General features: G+C 38.8%; 1 protein-coding gene across 1 annotated transcript in view; it reads right to left on the bottom strand.

Moving 5' to 3' along the window:
• Positions 1 to 17,859, bottom strand: part of LOC101480347 (protocadherin-15) — a 214,916-nt gene extending 197,057 nt beyond the window's left edge. The window contains exons 1-3 of the mRNA XM_076887498.1: positions 17,779 to 17,859; positions 17,322 to 17,408; positions 4,414 to 4,564 (exon numbers count right to left, since the gene is read on the bottom strand). Of these exons, the coding sequence (XP_076743613.1) occupies positions 4,414 to 4,546 (133 nt within the window). The 5' untranslated portion in view covers positions 4,547 to 4,564; positions 17,322 to 17,408; positions 17,779 to 17,859. The remainder of the gene's footprint in view (positions 1 to 4,413; positions 4,565 to 17,321; positions 17,409 to 17,778) is intronic.
• Positions 17,860 to 21,839: the final 3,980 nt, after the last annotated feature.

Genomic DNA, 21,839 nt, shown 5'->3' with positions numbered 1-21,839 from the left:
TTAAAACTTAGTTTGAAGCAAGATACCAAAATTGAGGCTAGTTTTTTTTTGTTTTAACATTTTGGCTGATCAGTGCACGTTCCCCTTCTATCTCTGCGCAGATGCATGGGCGCTCAAAGACGCTCACCTCTGACTAACACCCCTGTCACTTAAATGCCAACCAGATAAATCTCAAGGACTAAGAGTTAAATGGAATATTAATATTCAGATAAATCGAGCAGAAAGTCAAGAGAGTTTTACGCTGAGCTCTCCCATAGGTGATGACTTCATTTATCCTTCACCTTGCTTCAGCTTCCCCTAGGTTCAGAGAAATCAGAATGTGGATATTTTTTCAGCATTACAATAACTTGTAGGCAACTTTTCCCCTTTAGTTATTGCTCGTGTTAAACTCATTGGATATTACTGATATATTGTGAAGTGATAGAAGAGATACTCTTTATCACTTGGGCTGTAAAGCAAGTGATTTAAAGATTGAAACACCCACCAGGGCTGGACTGGGACAAAAAAAATCAGCCCGGGCATTTTGACTAGTGACCGGCCCACCATGGTATTATAGGAAAAGCCAAAGAGCCTTTATAATAAACTTAAACCTACACCATCCTCCCTATTCTGGTATTCTAAACAGTATTTAGCAAAAATATAAAACAACCTAATTTATAATTACATATACCTAACTAATAGGGTTGCCAACTCCCAGCAAAAAAAAAGAAAAAAAAGGGAACCACTCCCGTACCCTCTGCCTCAAGATGCTTAATTGACAAAACCGATTTTAATTTAATGCACGTATAAAACAAATGCACAGAAATCTATTATTTTTCTCCAGTAATTAAATGGATTGAACATCTTTCTTCAACAGAATAGCAGACTGCACAGATGGTACCTTCCCAAAGGAAAGAATACTATAACTTACTAGGGTATATACTAGACTTGATATTTACTGAATACAATAATGGACTTCTATACATTTTACATCAGATGAAAACTTTGGTTGGAAGATTCAGATAATTATTTATTGAAAGCTAAATATTTTAAATGAGAATAAGAAAGAAAAGTATTTCTTTGTGCCCCCCTCTCCCTGTTAATGCCCTGCCTGGCCCCCTGGCAAAACTTTGCTAGACCCGCCCCTGCACAGTTACCAGCTGTCAGCTACTTAGAAAAGGATCCTGGTGTTATTTGTCTCTCAGAAACAGTTCATAACTTCCCTTCAACTCATTCATGTCACCTAAAAGGTAAACCTGTTTCTCCGTCACCTGTTCAGCTCTGATGATTCAGTAAGGATATCTCCTGGTTTCATCTTCATGTTTCCCTCTCACCACATATCCAAACCGATATCATGACGAGCAGCTTTTACAGCTGTGGCTCCAGCAAACATCAGCTGATAGTAGAAATTAACATTAAATACATTCTAACAACAGCTGATCAAGCTTAAACGTGCTGCTGTTGTGTAGCGCGACCTCCGCTGGTTTCCTCTTTCTGGCGCAAGAGAAACGCCAATCAGCTGATCATTGATGAGTTTCATGATTGAATTAGCATCTTTCTAGCTGAAGTAGTACGGGACAAATTGCGTTCCTTTTCACCTCAACTATAAAGTTCGACCTCCTCGGCTGTAATTGGTTCAGCCCAGAGTCGATCATGACCAACTGGCCAATCCACCACATCATTTATACCGTTAAAAAAAGAAAAGAAATAAAACCCCATCGGCCCATAAAAATGAAAAATCACGAGCGGCCCACTGGGTATGCCCGATGGCCAGTGCAGCCCTGACACCCACCTTAACATTTACATTGGAATCAATAGCATGTCTTTGGTTAGGTAGGCTATTCTGCTTTTGCTTCTTTTGTTTCTTCTTCTTGTATATTATTTGTAATTTCAATGAAACTTTCATATAAATGCAACTATTACATGACATTTACTAAATTAGTCCGTCTTTAAATCTGTCTGTAAACAAGACAAAGGACTTTAGGTGATGACCATATACATTTACAACATAAAGATCCCCATTAAATTGCTATTTCTAACTTTGAGCTTGTAATAGGTTGCAGTTTCACTGTGGTGGTTCACTGTCAGGTTTGCCTCCCCAACTTTTTTTGGAGTCTTGTGAGGTTTACTATCAACATTCTTATCCGTCATGCAGCGCCAACAGGGAGGTGTCTAATTAGTCCCAAATTCATTCTGCAGCATGACAATGGTCCCAAACATACAGCCAGAGTCATAAAGAACCATCTTCAGAGACAAGGAGTCCTGCAACAGATGGTATGGCCCCCGCAGAGCCCTGATCGTAACTTCATCATGGCATTCTGGGATTTCATAAATAGAGATGGCACGATACCACTTTTTTATGTCCGATACCGATACCGATATCATAAATTTGGATATCTGCCGATACCGATATGAATCCGATATAGTGTTTTTTAATCAACAAAACTGTTTTTTTTAAATATCTTGCTGCATTTTGTATAAGTTCATACTCAAGTTTAAAACAACAACTACACTAAAGCTATTCTGTTATACCTGTATGCAAAAAAAAATATTTCATAGTTCAGCAATACTGATCAATCTAATAAACTTAAACCTACACCATCCTCCCTATTCTGGTATTTTAAAGAGTACTTAGCGTAAATATTAAGCAACCTAACTAATAGGGTTCCAACTCCCAGCAACAACAAAAATAAATAAATAAAAAATAGGGAACCACCCCTCACCCTCCACCTCATGATGCTTAATCGACGTAATCAACCTTAATTTGATGCAGTGTGGAAAAAAATGCACAGAAATCAATTATTTTTCAAGAAATATTAAATAGATTCAACATCTTTCTTCAACAAAATTGCAGAATTCACAGATGGTGCCTTCCCAAAGGAAAAAGTACTATAGCTTACTAGGGTATGTTAGACTTAATAGTTACTATATACAGTAATTGACTTCTATTCATTTTACATCAAATTAAAACTTTGGGTGTCAGATAATTATTTATTAAAAGCTAGACATTTTAAATGAGAATAAGAAAGAAAAGTATGTCTTTGTGCCCCCTTTTCCCTGTTAATGCCCTATCGGCCCCCCTGGCTAAACTTTGCTAGATCCGCCCCTGCACAGTTACCAGCCGTCAGCTACGTAGAAAAAGATCCTCGAGTAGAAAGTAATATTAAATAAATTCTAACAACAGCTGATCAAGCTTAAACGTGCTGCTGTTGTTCAGCCGCTGGTTTCCTCTTTCTGGTGCAAAGTGGGCCAAAAACAAACAAGAGACACGGACTCACGACAGAAAAGCCGATCAGCTGATCATTAAGCAGTTTCATGATTGAAGTAGCAGCAAGAAGAGGCAGTCGCTCCATATATCGCTTGTTAAGCTTAACGCAGGCATGCTTTACAAACATTCAGAGATGGACTTACACACTTGCTTTACTTCTCTCGGGGATAACTTTGTTGGAGATGAAATGCCGGGTTGCTAGCGAAGCTCCACATGCTATCCAGACCACCGATAGGTCCCGCATGCCACAGCCGCTCTATCACGTGATGCATACTGCTCCGACGTGCTAACGTTCTGAGGTGAGTTACGGCGTGTTGCAAGTTTTGTGAGGTGCTTTCGTGATATTTAATGGATCGGATTACATTTTTTATTTTTCTCCGATATCCGATCCAGTAATTTAGGTCAGTATCGGACCGATACCGATACGTAATATCGGATCGGTCCATCTCTATTCATAAACAGACACGAGCAACTGAGATGAACTGTGGCAACTCCTCCAAGGCTTTACCTGCTGGACACGTTGAACAACTGTGTTTACGTGTAAAACCCAAACACCAATAAAGCTATTACTTTTCCATATGCAGCCTCTTCAAACCACCATATTGGTATTTCAACAGCAGAAATATAGTTTGGTCTGCTGAACCAAGGTGCAATACAGTACTTTGAGCCATGACAATAATTCAGCAAAAAAGAAAAAGAAAAAAAATCATCATTATTTTATGCATAATTGAGATAAAAATTTACTTTTTTCAGGGTGAGCAGGGAGGACTATCGCTACATGGTACACTGCATGTAAGTCATAAAATCAAAAAGAATCAATAACCCACGAAGCGTGGCTTAAGCAGATGGTATTAATTCTGAAGTACTGGCAGAAATGGGTATAAAATGTAATATAAACAGGAAAAAAGCTGCAGTAGATGTTAGAATAAAAAGTAAAAGCGATTACATTCAAGATCCCCAGACAAGACCTTGTCACACATGAAATCATGAAAGAATAAAAAATCCTGCACTTTACTACCTAAAATAAGCCTTGACTCAAAAAAGTCATGCACAGTGCTGATATTAAAGCAGACTGAAGTACTGAATGAGACACATGAGACAAAACAAAGAGACAAAGTGGAGAGGGAGGACAGTGATCAGGACATGCAAAGAGAAACTCGCTTTACCTTCCGTGTCTTGGCCAAGGCAGGTTGATAGCATCAGCAGATACAGGACTCCCATTCCTGTTACACTTGACCATTTGCACCAGCCCCATGACAGCGGCCCCGTTAAGAGCATTCTAACCATCTTCACCACCATGCTTCACCAAGCATCCAGCTGGGCGAACAGAGAGAGACAGAGCAGACAGTTAGTCCCAATCAACTGATTCACTTTTAGCTGTGCAGTGTGCAACATTGAAAGCAGCAGCATAAAAACATCTGGTGGCCTCACTCATTGGAAAATAGAGAAGAAAAAAAAAATTCAAGTAAATTGCAGGTGTTGCCTTTATGTAATGCCTGACCCGTACCCAGGGTCTCAGTGAAATGCAATCTGGAAGCATATTTAGAGATTCTCTCCACAACTAAAAGAAACAGGCAGCAGGCAAAAGGAGTTGCAGAGCATTTGATTGCAAGTCTTCTGAGAGAGCAGAGAGACTCTGCAGAGGGTTATGGATATGGTTAAGCTTAGATTAATGTAATGTGAAAAACACTTCACCTGCAATCTACTCCCTTGCATTTGAATCTCAGCTTACCAAGTTTGACTTCTTGGAAATGGATGCACCGATTTCCCATCCCTTCAGTAGAAAAAGACACTTTCCATATTGACATCGCCCTCCATTACATCCCTATGGGTGAGACATCATCCCAATCCAAAGCTCAGATATCATTTAATATTCGTTTTGTGTCTGTACCTCACAGCCACTTCGTGGCAATCTAACATCTTTGATCAATCGTTGTGCTCGTGCATGAAAGCAAATGATTGTTTCACAGGGATTGCCGCCACAATGGGAAATATAGAAACCTGTGGATGATGAGAGGAAAGGAAATATTTTTGTGCAGTGTAAAATGCCAGTGGTGCTAACAACATTTCAGATCTTGCGGTGGAAAATGTGCCACATTTGAAATGCTCCACAGAAGAGCGGAGAGATATATTAAGCTGGCGTGCATGCAGTCTTGTCTCTGTGTGTGCATGTGTGTGAGTGTGTTTTAACCACTTAGGATGAGATTCATTAAATGTCATAGTGAGAACACAGAGATGAAGGGGAAAAAGTTTCTTTGAAGTTAAAGAAACATTTGTATACTGTCTGACTCTGTGTGTACATATCTATTAATTGGTCTTGGATTGGTTTGTAGCAGCATCATTTAAAGTGAGTTCAGTTAAGTACAAGGAAAAACATCTTTCAGTCACTCACGATACTGACACACAACTCTACATTAATCTAAACACTCTCAGTCAAGGGTGAGCCACACCTAAGCTCTCTTATGTATGATCTAAGGTCTGGTAACTGTCTGTTAATGTTCAAACCCTTGCAATTTTAGCTTTTAATTGAACGCAGTTCCTACAAATCAGATAGATATTTGTTAAATGTCACGGCTTAAACACAGAGCTGAGTACAAGGGAAATTCAAAATAGCACTCATAATATCAAATCAAGCACCTCCATGCTGTGCTTTCATCTTTCTATCAGAGCTGTAGTGTTTTTCTGCACAAGGTTTCAGTTACTTACATCTGTAGCTACAGAGGACGAGTCAAGCGCCGACACTGACGGTGTCTCTTGTTAAAAGTTCATTTCTCCCAATCATGGAATTCAATTACGTGAAATATTCGAGATAGTGAACTATAATATGCAAGCACCTTACCCTTGTTTCATTCTTTATCTGCTTAGTTTTGCAGTCACACTGAGAACATTATTTAATCTGCATAAAAAATTAACCTGAGCAGGACCTTAATATACTGATACTGAACTCAACTAGGCTTATTCAGTTAGGACAACATTAACTGCTCCTCATCATGCAAAATCTGCTGTCTGTTTAATTAGAGACTAATTTATGAATCTCCCGTGGCAGAAATTCCTGTGACAGAGTCAAATTACTTTTGCCCAACCCTCTGAGTGGAGATAAAGTTGGCTGACAATGAAAATAAAACTGTGATATTCCACCAAACCTCTGAGGGGAAACTCTGTAGTGACTGGGACTTGAACTAAGAGCAGCTTTATTTAACAAGTGCCTCTAAATGATTCTCATAACCGAGTATGACATATTAATAACAAGTTTTTCCAGCTCTACGCGCGTACGTTTCCAGCTTTAGAAATGACAGTGTCACAGCAAGCCTGCAGGAATCTTAAAGCTCCTTGGATATTGTAGAGACATGCTGTCTCAACAGAGAAAGGATGTCTCAGCTTCAGAAGAGGGAGCCAGAATAATGCCCCAGGGCCCAGAAGGTAAAAGCAGCCCAGTATTAAGCGGGCACTACCACACTGCAAAGAATGCATATATTTGCTGTCAAGTCCTGGATCTTCTTGGGAGCCAGAGCTGAACTTTATGTAGTTTACATTTTCCTTATGAACTGAATTTTAGCTGCACATATTTACTCAATTATTCCAAACTCCACTAATTAAAAATAAGCGGAGCTTCTGAAAAGTTTTGCTGGCACTGGTCGTGCTGGAAAGTGTATTACTGTATGTGTGGGATCGCTTTTATGGCAACAAGTGTCTTTTAGCAGCATTTTAAGTGTTTAACAAGCCAAAGCAAAAAAAAAAAGTTGCGTAAAAGAAGAAGAGAGCGGAATGAATGCACTGTCAGGACTTTAGATTGGAGTGGTTGTGTCAATGAATTTGCCGAGCATAAGGTCGAAAAATGAAGTACTGATGGGTGAGCAGTTCGTCTTTCTGCTTTTGTAAAGAATTCATGTGTGGAAAAACTGTAAAAGATCTAGAAGTTGATCCACTGGAAATGATTCTTGAATGAAAGATTCGATAATGAGGGATTCGCTTGTTTGGAAGGTTACCCCATCCGGTCAGTCTGTGGGGACCTGTGGTTAATGGGCTTCTCCATTTTTTCCCCCCATGCCTGTAGACATCACAGTTGTCGTTCTGTTACTTTAGCAAGTTGCATTTACTCCAGTGTGATGTGGTGGTATGTCAGCCCCGGGGCCAGTCACGGAGGTGTTAGGCCTGTGGGCAGTTGGGTCTAATTTTTATGAGTCCTAAATGTTTCAAAACTTTGAGTGCACATCTGACACACATCATTGTTTTCATCCTGTACATTGACACAGTGCCTCTTTCTATTAAATATGCAGACATTTTCAGAGCTTCTCCCCCTTCTAACATGAACCACCCAGATCAATCAAAGTTTGAACCAAAACTGCAAGCGAGGCAGCTGTTTATTCTTTTCTTTTTTTTTTTAAAGGGCCAAACAAAATTATGCCAGTGTGTTACATAATGACATACAGAAGTCACCGATAGAGGGTGAGAGTCTAAACAATGCAAACTAGCCAGGACTGTTTGGACACGAAGGAACCTTTATAGTGGAATTTCAGCTGTGCAACTGTGTTTAGCTATTAAAAATCCTATAAAATGCATAACAAAACTGAAAACCAAGCAATCAAGTGAGCACACTAATAAACTATAGTGTCAGTTACTCAGAAAACATCCACAAAGTAAAATAAGCTAAAGGAGATAAGTTGCTAAGCGACTGTCTTGATAGATTTTATGTGTGTATTTATGAATTGATTCATTGCACTTAAATACATACTGCACAATGTGATTAACTGAATCAATTAATCATATTCTGCAGCTAAATTGTGTGGCGGTTTGCACTGTGCATAACAAAATGCCAGCTCACTTTGCTGCTGTTAGTGGTGCTAGCGCTAGCAGGTTTTTCTTCTTTGCATCCATGCCCTTCTGCTCAATGTAGTGTTGCATTGTTCAGATTACAAGAGAGAATATGGCAGTTTACTCTACCACAGCCAAAATACAGGAGTTGGCTATCTGTGTCCTTTCATAAATAGCCATGTTACAGTCATAGCTAATGCTTGTGTTTTATGTTTTTGTATAGTTGCTAAAAGCAACTGTGAATAATTATTTAGCCGGTTAGCTCCATTAGCTCCCTGTTAGTAACCACTATCTTCAAAGCAGTCTCTTCCTCCTCTTTGCCTGCTTAGATCAGCTCTCCTTTCACCTTGCTTGTTTACAACCTTCCATCACGAAGCGAGCTGCTGCTGTTTGCTGGGACTAGAGGCAGTTTGCTGAGTAACATCTTACAACTGATAGTTTATTGCCATTAACAATAATAAAATATGATACCAGCAAGTATTTCTGGTGCTGACTAGTAAGAGAAGGAATGCTCTAATCATCTGCTTGCATTCACCCTTAAAAATCATGGCATCATTCATTAAAGCTGATTAACCTCCTTAGGGAAGCATGGATGTCATATTATGATCCTGATAAAACACCAAAGAGCTCAAAAGGTGAGTTTGAAGTGTATTTAAATGACAAATGAAACACAAAACATAATTTGTCAGAGTTATAAAGTATTAGTGGATTTTTTTTCAACATAATTGGGTCAATTTTATATCATAAATTTAATCCTTTTTCCCAATAATCAACCACAGGTGATGCTATATTCAAGGTTCTCAAATAACCTTAACTCCTAACTCCTAGCAAAATCCCATGATGCATATTTAATTTGTACATTGAGCAACTACAAGCATACAGATATCCTAAAGCGTACAGGCTAAATATGTCATGGCATTTATTATGGACATGATGTGTATAAGCATAGCAGATACAGTATGCAAATGAAATTTAGATGTATTTTGAATAATAGCTGTCATCAGTTTCCTCTAAAAATGGTTTAAAAAATAAAACGTGCTTCAGGGTCAAGATGTTACTTTCGATTAAGTATGTAGCCACTCAACAACAATTATTTTAATTGTCACACAAACAATAATGAGTCACAGTTGCCTTTGAAGCCCAGTCACCCTTTGAAGTGAGACTCTCATAAGTTAAAATCACTGAGTTCATAACCTCAAACCTTAACAACCATGGCAGTATTAATTGTAGGTATAGATTTGTGCTTTATTAGACGTCATATTAAAAAGATGAACTCTGACTTTGAGGTCAAGGTCAATGAGATTAGGTGATAAAACTGTGGTATCAGTTCGAAAACCCGGCGTCACCTTGTACTCAAGTTATCGCATTGACAAACTTGGGTGAGTAAGTGCTTAGGGGACAGTAGGAAGGAAAAACACCCTTTTAACAGGAAGAGGTAGAAGCAGGGTCAGGGAGGGGCGGTCATCTGCCGGCACAGCGTGTGGGTGAAGGAAGGAATGTTCCATGAATCATTCGGACATTAAAAATCCACCTAAGACATGAGCCAGTGCTCTGTCTACACAACATGACAGAAAACTTCATAAAGAGCCCATTTCAGATGGTATCTTTTGCATAGCCTATCACAAAGACACATAATTTGCTCAGATTTCTTTAGTTGAATCTATGAAAAATGTCAAAGATATCAAAGTTTGACAGGCACAAAAGAGTATTTTTGCACCAACAAGATGATTCCCAAAGCGCTATCAGCCAAAAATCTGCCTTGTATACTGGATTTCCACTTTTGTTTGCCCATGTTCCAATAAATTGCTGCACCTATTTCACATTCTCCTAGAAAACAGAAATGAAGGGGCTCAAAAGTTTTTTTTACAGTACTGTATTATCAACAGACATTTGTAATCAATAAATACTGATTTAATCAGAAGGTCTTTTGTTGATTCACTAAGCCTAAATGTCTACGCTGAATATGCAAACAAGATGGGGAAGTTCATCTGAATGAAAGCTCGCCTCAGTAAAAGAATATTACACTGTGCTTCTGCCAAGCAATATGACCCCAGCTTCCTGATTAAGTGTAGATCAATCACAATTAAAGAGATACAGACAGAAAATCCCAGCAGCTTTAATCAGAATTATCAGGCTTGAAAACACTGACAGGCTGTGCCACTTATTTTAAAGTGATATTGATAAAGTTAATGTGTCCCAAATTTGCCATCCACTTTAATAAATGCTAAATTTATGTTTAATTACAGAAAAAAAGGGAAAAAAAGGCTTGGAAATCATTATTTGTATCCATATGGCGAACTTAAATAGGACACACTTAAAAAAGAAGTCTAAGAGTGCAGAAGTTATTTTATGCCAGTTGGCTTTCCTGGTTGAATAAATATAACTTTGCTTTATCAGTGCTACAGTCAACTATACATGCAAACATGTGTTTTAGAGATTTAACGGTGGAATATTTGATCATAGAGCTAAAAACAAGGATTCTTTTTGCATCATGCATGACACAGAATATTTGATAACAGTTACTGAATGCACCTTTGCATTATAATCACACAGTACTAACACAGTGTTAATACCTGGCCTGCAGTCCACATCAAAACACTGCACTTGTTTTTTGCATAACTAGTTAATACACCAAAGTATACATTTTTTGGTTTATTTTAAGAGAAATGTGCCACATAGATGTTAGCTATATTGTGTCAAAGCTCATTTTTAATGCTTGTTCCTTGTCAGTGGTTGCCAGCGTTGTGCTAGTTGATGTAATAAAAGACGTCAGTACCAGACAATTACAGGGAATTAAAACAATGTTGCCCAGTCAGACAGCTAGACAGATATATCACAAAAAAATCAATTTAAGAACAGCAACAATCCATCTAAGGAATTTCTTGTATCAATAAAAACACATTTTCATATACATTTTTGGACTCATCTCTGTGAAAAAAGAAGTTCTGGATCACAACTGTGAGACTCTTTCTGTGTGTGCATGTCTGTGTTGGGCTGAGTCGCTGCCTCATGTTTAATTCCCTAAAGTTGACAGAGCACTCTGGCAGACAATAGTAGGCCATGTTGTAAGCGTCAGTAACCAGGATGAAGTGTATTAGGGCTGAAGGCGCTTCTCCTCTGGTGGAACTTCAAAAACTTTTATTCCTCCAGAGAGGAGCGGAAATACACCCAGAAGAGAGCGAGCGAGCGCGAGAGAGACTCAGACAAAGGAAACGAAGAGGAAACGTGGAAATGCAGTGGAAACAGAAAAAGGAAACGGAGAAAACAGAGAACAAGAGGAGGGGTGGGTGGAGGGGGTGGTGGCAACAAGAGATTACTTAAGGAAAAAGGAAGCAAGAAAAAAAGAAGGAGACTTTTTCCATGTCAGTACTACACAGACAGAAGAAAAGAGAAAATAGGAAAGAGCCAGAGTCTGCGCCCTGAACTTTAAAGGTGACTGCTTTGATTCAAAGGTTTGCTTAATACCTTGATTTTTTTTTTCCATTTAGTTTCCATTATTCTGATGCATTTCCAAACCACTCTTTATCTGAACAATCAGTTACTGAACCAGCCTGCTTTAACCACGTATTGAGTGCTCCAAATGGTTACATTGCATTAGCAACCACAGCACATAGCTAATTAGCAATATTACATAATGGCTTTGTTTAAAGTGTTGCATTTCATCCTGTTTTTACACCAACGCAAAACCTACTTCTATTAAAAAAAAAAGTTAAATTTACCGCATTGCTTCAATAGGACACGTTAACAGACAATCCTGCTGCTTTTATGCCTCCCTGTCAGAACCTGATATTAACCAAGCAACCGAGAAGAGCATAAGTTATGACAATGATTCGTTTATAGCATCCTAAATAGCTAAAGCAGTTATCTAGATTAGTTATTTGTAGAAAATCAATAAATACATTTATGTGCAGCTATAATATATCTGAACAAGGTTAACCAAGCAAAAATTTGGATCCTGAATCACCATCGACTTCTAGTCTTTTCTCAGCATCTTGTCATGATTGACAAAAATACTTCCAAAGAGTCCAATATAGTTCTTAAACATCACCTTTGGTGTCCTTTTTATATTTTTTAGTAAGCAAAAGCTTCTATACAAGAATTGTCTTCTACCTTTTTTATTGATTCGTTTAAACTTTCTTTAAAAAAAAGGAATAATAACATGGAAATACACTTAAGTGATGACTCAAACCCACAATTTTGAGTCCAACATTTTTCCTAAACCCTTGAAGTTTCTGTCGTCGTACCGTGACCAGTTTTGACCATAGAGATTAGTGATGGGTCGTTCGCGAACGAAATGGCTCTTAGAGCCGGCTCTTTGACGTGAACGACGCGAGCCGGCTCCTTATCGCGAGCCGTCACGTGGGTTTTTTTTTTTCTTTCTCTCACCCTCTCTCTCTCGCACTTTTTTTCCGCTTCACTCTGCACGCGAGCCTTGTGCTTTACGCTGGGCAGAGGGGGGGAGGGGCGGTAGTTACACTCAGTAGCACAGGAACAGAGCCAGAGAGAGAGAAAGAGAGGCAGGGACAACAACATTAGAAAGATATAGTAATCATCCACAACTATTTTCGGTTGCAGATGATAAAGGATTCAGAAAGTTTATTCATGCAGGTCCATATGACAGAGAATGTGCATCTTCTGTTTGTTTTCATATTATAATTTATATTTAATTGTGTTGTGGTTTGCAGTGTTTTGTGTTCTTTTCACTTTAAATTTGTAAAAGGAAAAAGCTGAAAATTTAAATAGTTAAAAGTTGAAATGTGAATAGTTGATTTTTGTATTATATGATTTGTTTATTACATTTTATGTGGAGTGAATAAATAAAAGTATATTTACGGTGGCCCCTAGAGACAAAGCACATACAAACTTCAAATCACGTACGAACTCTGAAGCATGTACAAACTCCAAAACACGTACAAACTCCAAAACACGTAAAAACTCCAAAGCACGTAAAAACTCCAAAGCACGTAAAAACACGTACAAACTCCGAAGCACGTAAAAACTCAGAAGCATATAAAAACTCAGAAGCACATAAAAACTCAAAACACGTACAAAAGACAACAGAAGTGCTCCAGGATGCTGGGCACAGTGTTGAGCCTTTGTTATCTTGTGGCTACACAAGCCAGCAAGTACCAACGACTGGATTTGGTGTGTGGTAATAACAGGTAAATGAACTTTTTTTTTTAAATTATTTGAATATATATGAGTGCCTGTGTATAAATACACAAACAATACACATATGCTTTCAATTGTGTAATTTAAGTGATCTAGTAGCTCTGCTTTGGAAGTTCAGTTCATGCTAGAAATGTGTTTTGGAGTTTGTACGTGTTTTGTCTCTAGGGGCCACCGCATATATCTATATATAAACATATATAAATAAAACCACTTTTTTTTTTTTACGTTAGTAATTCCTTTTGTGCATAATTTTATATTATTGTTAATAATAAATGAAATAATAATAATAATAATAATGGATACTTTATTGATCCCCATGGGGAAATTACTTGTTTTTCTCTGCATTTGACCCATTCACTCAGTGAAGCAGTGGGCAGCCCACTAAGCAGGCGCCCGGGGAGCAGTGTGTAGGGACGGTACCTTGCTCAGGGGTACCTCAGGGTAGCCGTTAAGTGGATTCGAACCGCCAACCTTCCGATCATGGGGCAACCACTTTACCTACTGAGCTATCCCTGCCCCATAAATAAAATAAAGCAACAAAACAACCTGAAGAGCCGGTTCGGAGCCGAAAGAGCCGGCTCTTTTTAGTGAGCCGAACCGAAAGAGCCGGTTCTCTAAAAAGAGCCGGAAATCCCATCACTAATAGAGATGATGTCAGGGTTTAATTTATGTGCTCCTTAAAACTCCTTATCAAATCTTCAGTAGATGGGCAGTTTCAAAGGCATTAAAATACTGGTGCATGGGACACTGTGAGCTTTTAAAAGCTCAGCTTAAAGGTGTGCTATAAATGATTTATGCTAATAAAAGTCTGTAAAAGGCACAATGACAACTGACTAGTTTTGTGAACTCAACAAGGGAAACAGCAAAGTGGCATTTTGGAAAGACAGGTGCCCATAAGACGCATTAAAGGCCTAGACCTGGGAGTCGATACATCACATGTTAACAAGAGGATACTGATCGCAGGGTGGGGAGGAAATAAGTAGAGGGTATAGCCAACATATTGGAAGGATAAAGAAGATAATAAGGTAGAAACAATGGCAAACAAAAAAGTTAAGGGCCCTAAAAACAAGCGAACAAATAAAACAGACAAGCTCTGGATTGGAAAAAACGAAAATTTGGGCTTTAAACAGATGCAGTATTGATAGATAACATGTGTTTTGTTAAAAAATAGTAATATAAAGAAGCTACGTAAGTTAACCTGAAACAATAGGAGAAAATAGAGACGATGACATGCTGTCTCAAGTTGTTCAGCTCCTTTTTTGTTTGTGATCAGCTTCTTGTCGCTGCGTGTGACTGATGAGAGGTTCTCGCTGTCACTCTGACTGACTGTATATGTGTGTGCGCAGAAAAAGACAACAAATCAAAATATTTTCCTTTAGCTGTCATGACCGACATCTGACTATGTCTTTTCTGTCAGTCCGTCTGTTTTGCCTGCCTGTGTTGCTTGTGTAAGTGTGCGTCTGTCTGTTTCTTTTTTCAGTGTTCTGTTTGCTTTGTATCTTTCACAGTTTCTATGCTGCCAAGACAAGAAATTTCCCTCTTATTTTCTGTTCCAACAGATGGCTGACAGCCTTACTGAGCAACTTACTGTGGGGTTTACTGTCAGGCTCAAGTGTGCTGGACAGAGAGCAAAATGATCCGCGACTCGTTGCTTGTAGGATGGTCTGTAACAGAGCCGTGGTGACAGGACGGCAAAACACAAAGCACGGTGACGTTTTGTTTTTTTTTCCCCAAATCCTATTGACTCAATAGGATTTCGTTTTTGTGTATCATTCAGTGTTTAAGTGGACTTTGAAACATAAAACAAAAGAGTAGCTTCCAATAATTCTGCACACGTAGACAACATTTAGAGTCTGCTTTTTGTTCCTTGCATAAGCTTGTATAATTCTATCAAATGAAGTCTAGAGAACACATATAGATGAGATTTACAGTAATACGTGCCCCTGCATTTGGAGTTTGAACAGCCATTAAACCACTTCGGTGGGATTGCAACATGCTGATTAGGGATATAATGCAGCAGCATCAGAGAGCACACACACACACACACACACACACACACACACACACACACACACACACATATCCACAGTGTTGACTAGGCTCATACTGTTCTGCCAATCTCAGCAAGTGTCACAGGGACAGGCGGCACCTGCTAGTGTGAAGAAATGGTAGCCAAATAACATCATTTCCCTTGCTGCGCCCAAGTGGACAGAGAAAAATATTTAGTAAGAGACAGAAAGTAAGCACATATTTTCAAACTGTTTTTAAAGCCTCTGGTCTTAATGCTAAGGTTCTGAATTGATAGTTTTCAATAAGTGAAAAAGAGTTTCAGACAATGGCGTGTCTAGAAAATTTTTGTTGGGGGGGCCAGGTAGGGGCACAGATTTGGAGAAGGGTGGCAGATGTAATTGGCAGATAATGTTTAAAAAAAATTCTACCAACCGTTAACCATAATTCAATAATCCTATAAACCTAATAACCGAATGCGCTTTTAACTCTTATTAGAATGAGATTTTAACCACTACGGTGCAAAGTTTTTAGATTCTGTGTTGATAAAGTACAAGAGATACAATCAGTGCTTTGTCAATGTTTACTCAGTATTCAAGGAATATTTGCATAGTATTTTTACTGACATATAGTGCACATATGTTTTGAGCAAAAACATTTTTGAATATTAAAATACGAACATTTGTAACAAACAATTGACAAATTAGCCAGTTCCAATGTAAAACTTTATCTGCCTGTTAAAAAAGAAGATCATCTTCTCACAAACTGGTGTTTGATTGTGAAACAGGAAAAAAGTGGGGAAACAACTGAAAAGACTAACATTTGAATAAAACCTGAAAGCAAGTAAATACTTTCTATGCTGCCTTATGGTAAACTTTGGTAATATTGATCAAGAGCAACACTGGCTGATGATGAAATACAGTCAGCTGGCATGGTGACACTGCCAGTATTAACCTGCAGGACTGGACTGGGACAGAAAATCGGGCATTTTGACTACAGACCGACCCACCAGGTGTTAAAGCCATAAAGACTTTGAATGAAAACAAATGCTGTTGTGACAGTGATGTACACTGTCTTGTTGGTATATGTATGATTTCTATACATTTTACATCAGATAAAAACTTTGGTTGTACGATTTAGATAATTATTTAATAAAAGCTAGGTATTTTAAATGAGAATAAGACAGAAAAGTATTTCTTTGTGCCCCCCTTTCCCTGTTAAAGCCCTACCTGCCCCCTGTCAAAACTTTGCTAGACCCGCCCCTGCACAGTTACCAGCTGTCAGCTACATAGAAAAGGATCCTGGTGTTATTTGTCTCTCAGAAACAGTTCATAACTTCCCTTCAACTCATTCCTGTCACCTAAAAGGTAAACCTGTTTCTCCATCACAGCTCTGATGATTCAGTAAGGACATCTCCTGGTTTCATCTTCATGTTTCCCTCTCACCACATATCCAAACCGACATCATGACCAGCAGCTTTACAGCTGTGGCTCCAGCAAACATCAGCTGATACTAGAAATTAATATTAAATAAATTCTAACAACAGCTGATCAAGCTTAAACGTGCTGCTGTTTTTTAGCGCGACATCCGCTGGTTTCCTCTTTCTGGCGCAAAGTGGGCGATAAACAAACAAGAGAGAAAAGCCGATCAGCTGATCATTGATCAGTTTCATGATTGAAGCAGCAACAGGAGAGGGAGGGGAGAGAATGAGAGAAGAAGAGGCAGCTGTGCAGAATAACGACAGAATAAATCCAGCTTTGTGTCTTTTTTTCATTCTAGCTAAAGTTCGGGACAAACTGCGTCTCTTCTCAGCTCAATACGAAACACGTAATATTTTCTCTGAATGAGGGACCATTCCATTTTTTTAAGGAGCCGTTGGCAACTCTACTAACCTTATGAATAAAATAAAGTTCACTATCAGTAACATCATAGCACCCACCCAGCTGTACAGAAACTCCGTCATGCTAGCTCGGGCAGTATGCGTTATTGCAACTGAGGGTAAAAAGTCAGCACAACGAAAATAAACTCCACCTAAACTTAGTTTATATCTGACCCAGATAGACTGCAGGTCATAACTTCTTACCTGAAGTTCAGTTCACCTGACACTCGGACTGGCGGCTGCCTCGGGGCTCTCCTCCTGCCTCCCCTTCCCTCATCCACCTGCTGGCCTCTGTGGAAGCTCCGCCATAGCCACCACCAAACAACGGAGTTATTTCTACACATCGACCTGCATCTGGCCAATCCACCACCTCTCATTGTTCATGCCATTACAAAAAAAATAAAAAATAAGTCACCGGGCATATGCCGGTATGCCCGATGGCCAGTCCAGCTATGTTAACCTGCAACCAAATCTGCAGCTCCATACAGCAATGTTACGACTTAGATTATATCTTATAACTCATAACTCTTATGTTAGCTGCCCTCAGTAGCATACTGTCTGAAATATTCGACGGCTGCAATAATTCTTTACGTGTTATTTTTTCCTTGGGATTCTAATTTCACCGAAGTTTACTAAACTCAACAAACTTAATATTACTTACCGGGACATTTATTCTGTCCTCATTTTCTTTCACCGAAAAATTGTTTCCTGCAGTGACGTCTTTCGTGCTTGGCTCTCCTACCTTTGCTAACGTGATGCACATTGCGCAGAAGCCGATGCTGCATTCACTTACACTCGGATATCTGAGCTTCACCATGAAAACATAATCGGACATTTGATATTTGATTGAATTTTATTGTTTTGCCTTTGGGGTGGCACCTGGGGTGGCCAGTCTGGTTGGGGGGGTGGCCTGTGCCCCCCCAGGCCACCCCGCTGGACACGCCACTGGTTTCAGAACAAGAAGAAACAAAAACTCCCAGATAAAGGAAGGTGCAAATATATATATATATATATATATATATATATATATATGTATATATATATATATATATATATATATATATATATATGTATATAAGAATGCAACCTAAGGAACTTGGAAAGAAAAGAATCTGGACTTCTTTAAGTTTCCTTGAAGACGTTTCACCTCTCATCCGAGAAGCTTCTTCAGTTCTAAGAGTAATTGGTGAAGAGTCGCAGATTTTAAGCCCTATGGGAGTGTCCCCAGCAGGGTCATGAACGCCCTATTGATCCTCTACCTAATCACATGAGCTAAGGTGTGAAAACGGGTGTAGGTCACAATCAGCCAAGGTTTTGGGTAAACCCATTATGAAATCTGGCCCCACCCTAACACGTGATTTCCTGAGGTCAGATGGCCCAGGATGTGAGTGGGCGTAAGCCACCGCCTCTGTTCAAAGAGGGCCATTCACAGTGGACATGGATGGCTTCTTTCACTCCTCTTTCAATGAGCAGTGCAGTTCCATGCTCCTTTTATTATCCAGGGTAACAAAGTTCTGTCTGAGTAGAATAAAAATACTCGTAGCCAAAAGGCTTCTACTCAAACAAGAGCAGAAAAGATAAACAAAGGCAGGAACAGAGCCCAATAAATAAGTTTATAAGTAAATAAGGAAAATGTAAAAATGCAATAAAGTTTTCCTTATATTGCTAGTTAAAGCTAGCTAACTGTTTGTATAGCAGTGAGATGTTTTAATGCTCTCTTAATGCCACCTTTGAGCAAACTCTCACTGCAAACTCTCATTATAAGGCTTTCAAGTTTGTCTTCTGCTGCTTTGTGGGGTTTCATCTGTACTCAAGTTGCAATTTTTATATTTTCAGTGGCACTTGAAGCAGTATTGGAGCCAGAATACTAAAAGATAGGATTACACTCCCACGTATTCATGTCAACAAAAACTGACACTTGTCGCAGTAACATTACCTCAAGTGCTACCAAATGAATGAAGCAATTTGTAGAATTTGTTTGCATCTGCCTCAAAGGGTTTTCTAGATGTAATCAGTCTACTATTGCTGAGCTCGTGGAAAGCACAATAAAACAAAATGTAGGCTGCGGAGATATATGTATCGATTAGTTGTGTCAACCCAGAAGGAAAAAGAAGGAAATGGGCAATGCAGAACAACATTTGTGAATATACAACAAATTGACAAAGCCAGACAGCAGAGAGGGGCTGGAAGTGCAAACAGAAGAAGAAAATGAAAAGCAAGTTTGCATGGAAGCCAACTGAGAATGAAAAGATGAAAAGAGAAAAGATGACAAAATAAATATGGTAACTTAAACGAGGAACAGAATAAAAGATTCAAGATAAAAGAAAGCAAGAAAAGTAGCAAATATAAGTGTGTCACATTTTACAGGGTAATTATCAGAGGTGGGACCAAGTCATTGTTTTGCAAGTCTCAAGTAAGTCTCAAGTCTTTATCCTCAAGTCTCAAGTCAAGTCTCAAGTAATGTCAGGCAAGTCAGAGGTCGAGTCTCAAGTCACTGGTGTAAAAGTCCGAGTCAAGTCACAAGTCTGAAACTTTGAATTTCAAGTCCTTTCGAGTCTTTAAAAAAAACAAACGAAAAAATAATGTTGCAGTTATGCTAAATGTAAATATTAGACCATGTAATTTTAAAATCTGTGTTTTTCTCAACACATGACAAAATAGTTAACTTAGAAAATATACACAAATTGTGAAATTGCACCTCTTTAAAATGCAGCTCAATTAAACCTAGCTCCAAGAATAGTTTTCACCGACAGTTCTGAGATAAGCTGCATGTCATTCTTGGATGCGGTTGTAGGACCGGCTTTAAAATCGCATGACAAAAATATCATACACATTAAAAAAACTGTATCACCAACGTAGCCTGGACAACATTTGCTAGTTAGATGAAGTCAGCTATCTCATCGTAGCATATTTATATGCATATTTATAATCATACGGTTCTTGGAGTGAGTGCATACACTCATGAAGTTTAGTAACTTCAGGTCACTGCAACAAGCCCAGGTACAGTTTACCGACGGATGGGTGCAGGACCTTGAAATGCACCGTGTAGAAAGTAAAGACCATCGTACGTATCATAAGTTTACCAGTCTCACAAATCGTCGTCATAAATACACATTCGTTAACCGTTTATTAATAGGACCTTTGAGCTCAACGGTAATTAATTAGTAGTGGAAATTATTTCTGGTAGCATCACAGAAATGTAGCAGTGACAATAATACTGTATGCTGTAATCGTACTGGGCAATTAGTGATACAAAAAACCTGTTTTATCCTGTGAATAAAAGTATGTGTTTTTGTCAATGTACCATAATAACAGAGGCGAAACGCAATATTGTGTCAGGACAATTCACTATTTATGCACAATAAATAAAGGAGCATAGCGCGAAAATTTCTGTTCAGCGCCAGACTTGCTTGTAACCTATATCACCAGTTATGTTATGAAAGTGACGTATTAACTACTAAAAAACACTGACCTTTGTGTAAATGCTTGGAGCAGACTAACCTGTGAGCTGGAGTGTTCTGGGACGTTATATTTGACCTTTGAATGGCTGCAATCCAGGCCACCCGTCGCCTCTTTGTTACTTCGGAAACATGGCTCGAACAATTTCTCTTCAACGAGGTAATCCGATAACAACCGATCTCTTTACCCGTCGGCTTCCCATGGCTGTCATGCGACCGGCTATTGCAGTTAATAATACAACAGCTTCTTGTGTTTCTTTTTATCGCTGTATAACTGATTTTAATTGAAAGCCTGCGTGCGCTAGTACCGCTTGCCACGAGTTCCCAGAATCCTTTGCGGTTCTACCCGTGAATGACGTCACATTTTCAATCTCTATATAATATGCATGTTAAATTTTGTATTTGGGGTAAAATATCAAGTCTTTTCAAGTAAACCGGTTCAAGTCCAATTCAAGTCCCAAGTCATTGGTGTAAAAGTCCAAGTCAAGTCACAAGTCTTAGAACATTTTTTCAAGTCAAGTCTAAAGTCATAAAATTAATGACTCGAGTCTGACTCGAGTCCAAGTCATGTGACTCGAGTCCACACCTCTGGTAATTATGCACTAAAGCATTAAAAAGCAGCAAGGTATAAACATAAGTGTTTCTTTTAATTATACTATATATTAGTAACACTATACCAGCAATATTATTTGCAGTCTTGAATTATTTAAATACAGCAGAGGTGGTAAAGCAAGACCAGTTTAAATTAGTGGGCACTAAGAGATCCAATGAGGGAAGTAAGGTCAGCTGAGGACAATTTAGCCACATATCCAATGTATTAATTCTTGACAGATAGATGCTGTTAACTAATGACCTCAAGGCAGTTATTGCCACAGATTGTATCTCAGTGTAATTCATGCGTTTACTCGCTGGTTTGTGGACTCGTGTTTTGAAACCATTATAGCATTTTGGTGGTTCTAGTCTAGTCATAGAGTTAGTCCTCAGCAACACAAGTCTTTAAACTGACCCCAGAAACCACTGGTTACCAGGGTAAAATGTGCATTTCCTTACTGGATGATTGGTTACAAACATGTATAGCCTTCCTGCTATTGCTTTGGTCCCTAGCAATGTTGTATTGCACTTTTTTAAGTTTTACTGTCACTCTTTCTGTCTGTAGACAAGATGGCAACAAATACAGACTGCAATTTGGTGGCTAGAATTTCAAAGACAGGAATTAAAAGCACAGGGGACAAAACGAAGGAAAGGCATTGCCAAAATAAAACAG

Source organism: Maylandia zebra, linkage group LG8 (genome assembly GCF_041146795.1).
Source record: "Maylandia zebra isolate NMK-2024a linkage group LG8, Mzebra_GT3a, whole genome shotgun sequence".
In the NCBI taxonomy this organism is placed as follows: domain Eukaryota; kingdom Metazoa; phylum Chordata; class Actinopteri; order Cichliformes; family Cichlidae; genus Maylandia; species Maylandia zebra.
Note: the sequence above shows the minus strand (reverse complement) of the source record. Positions and strands in the feature narration are given on the sequence as shown.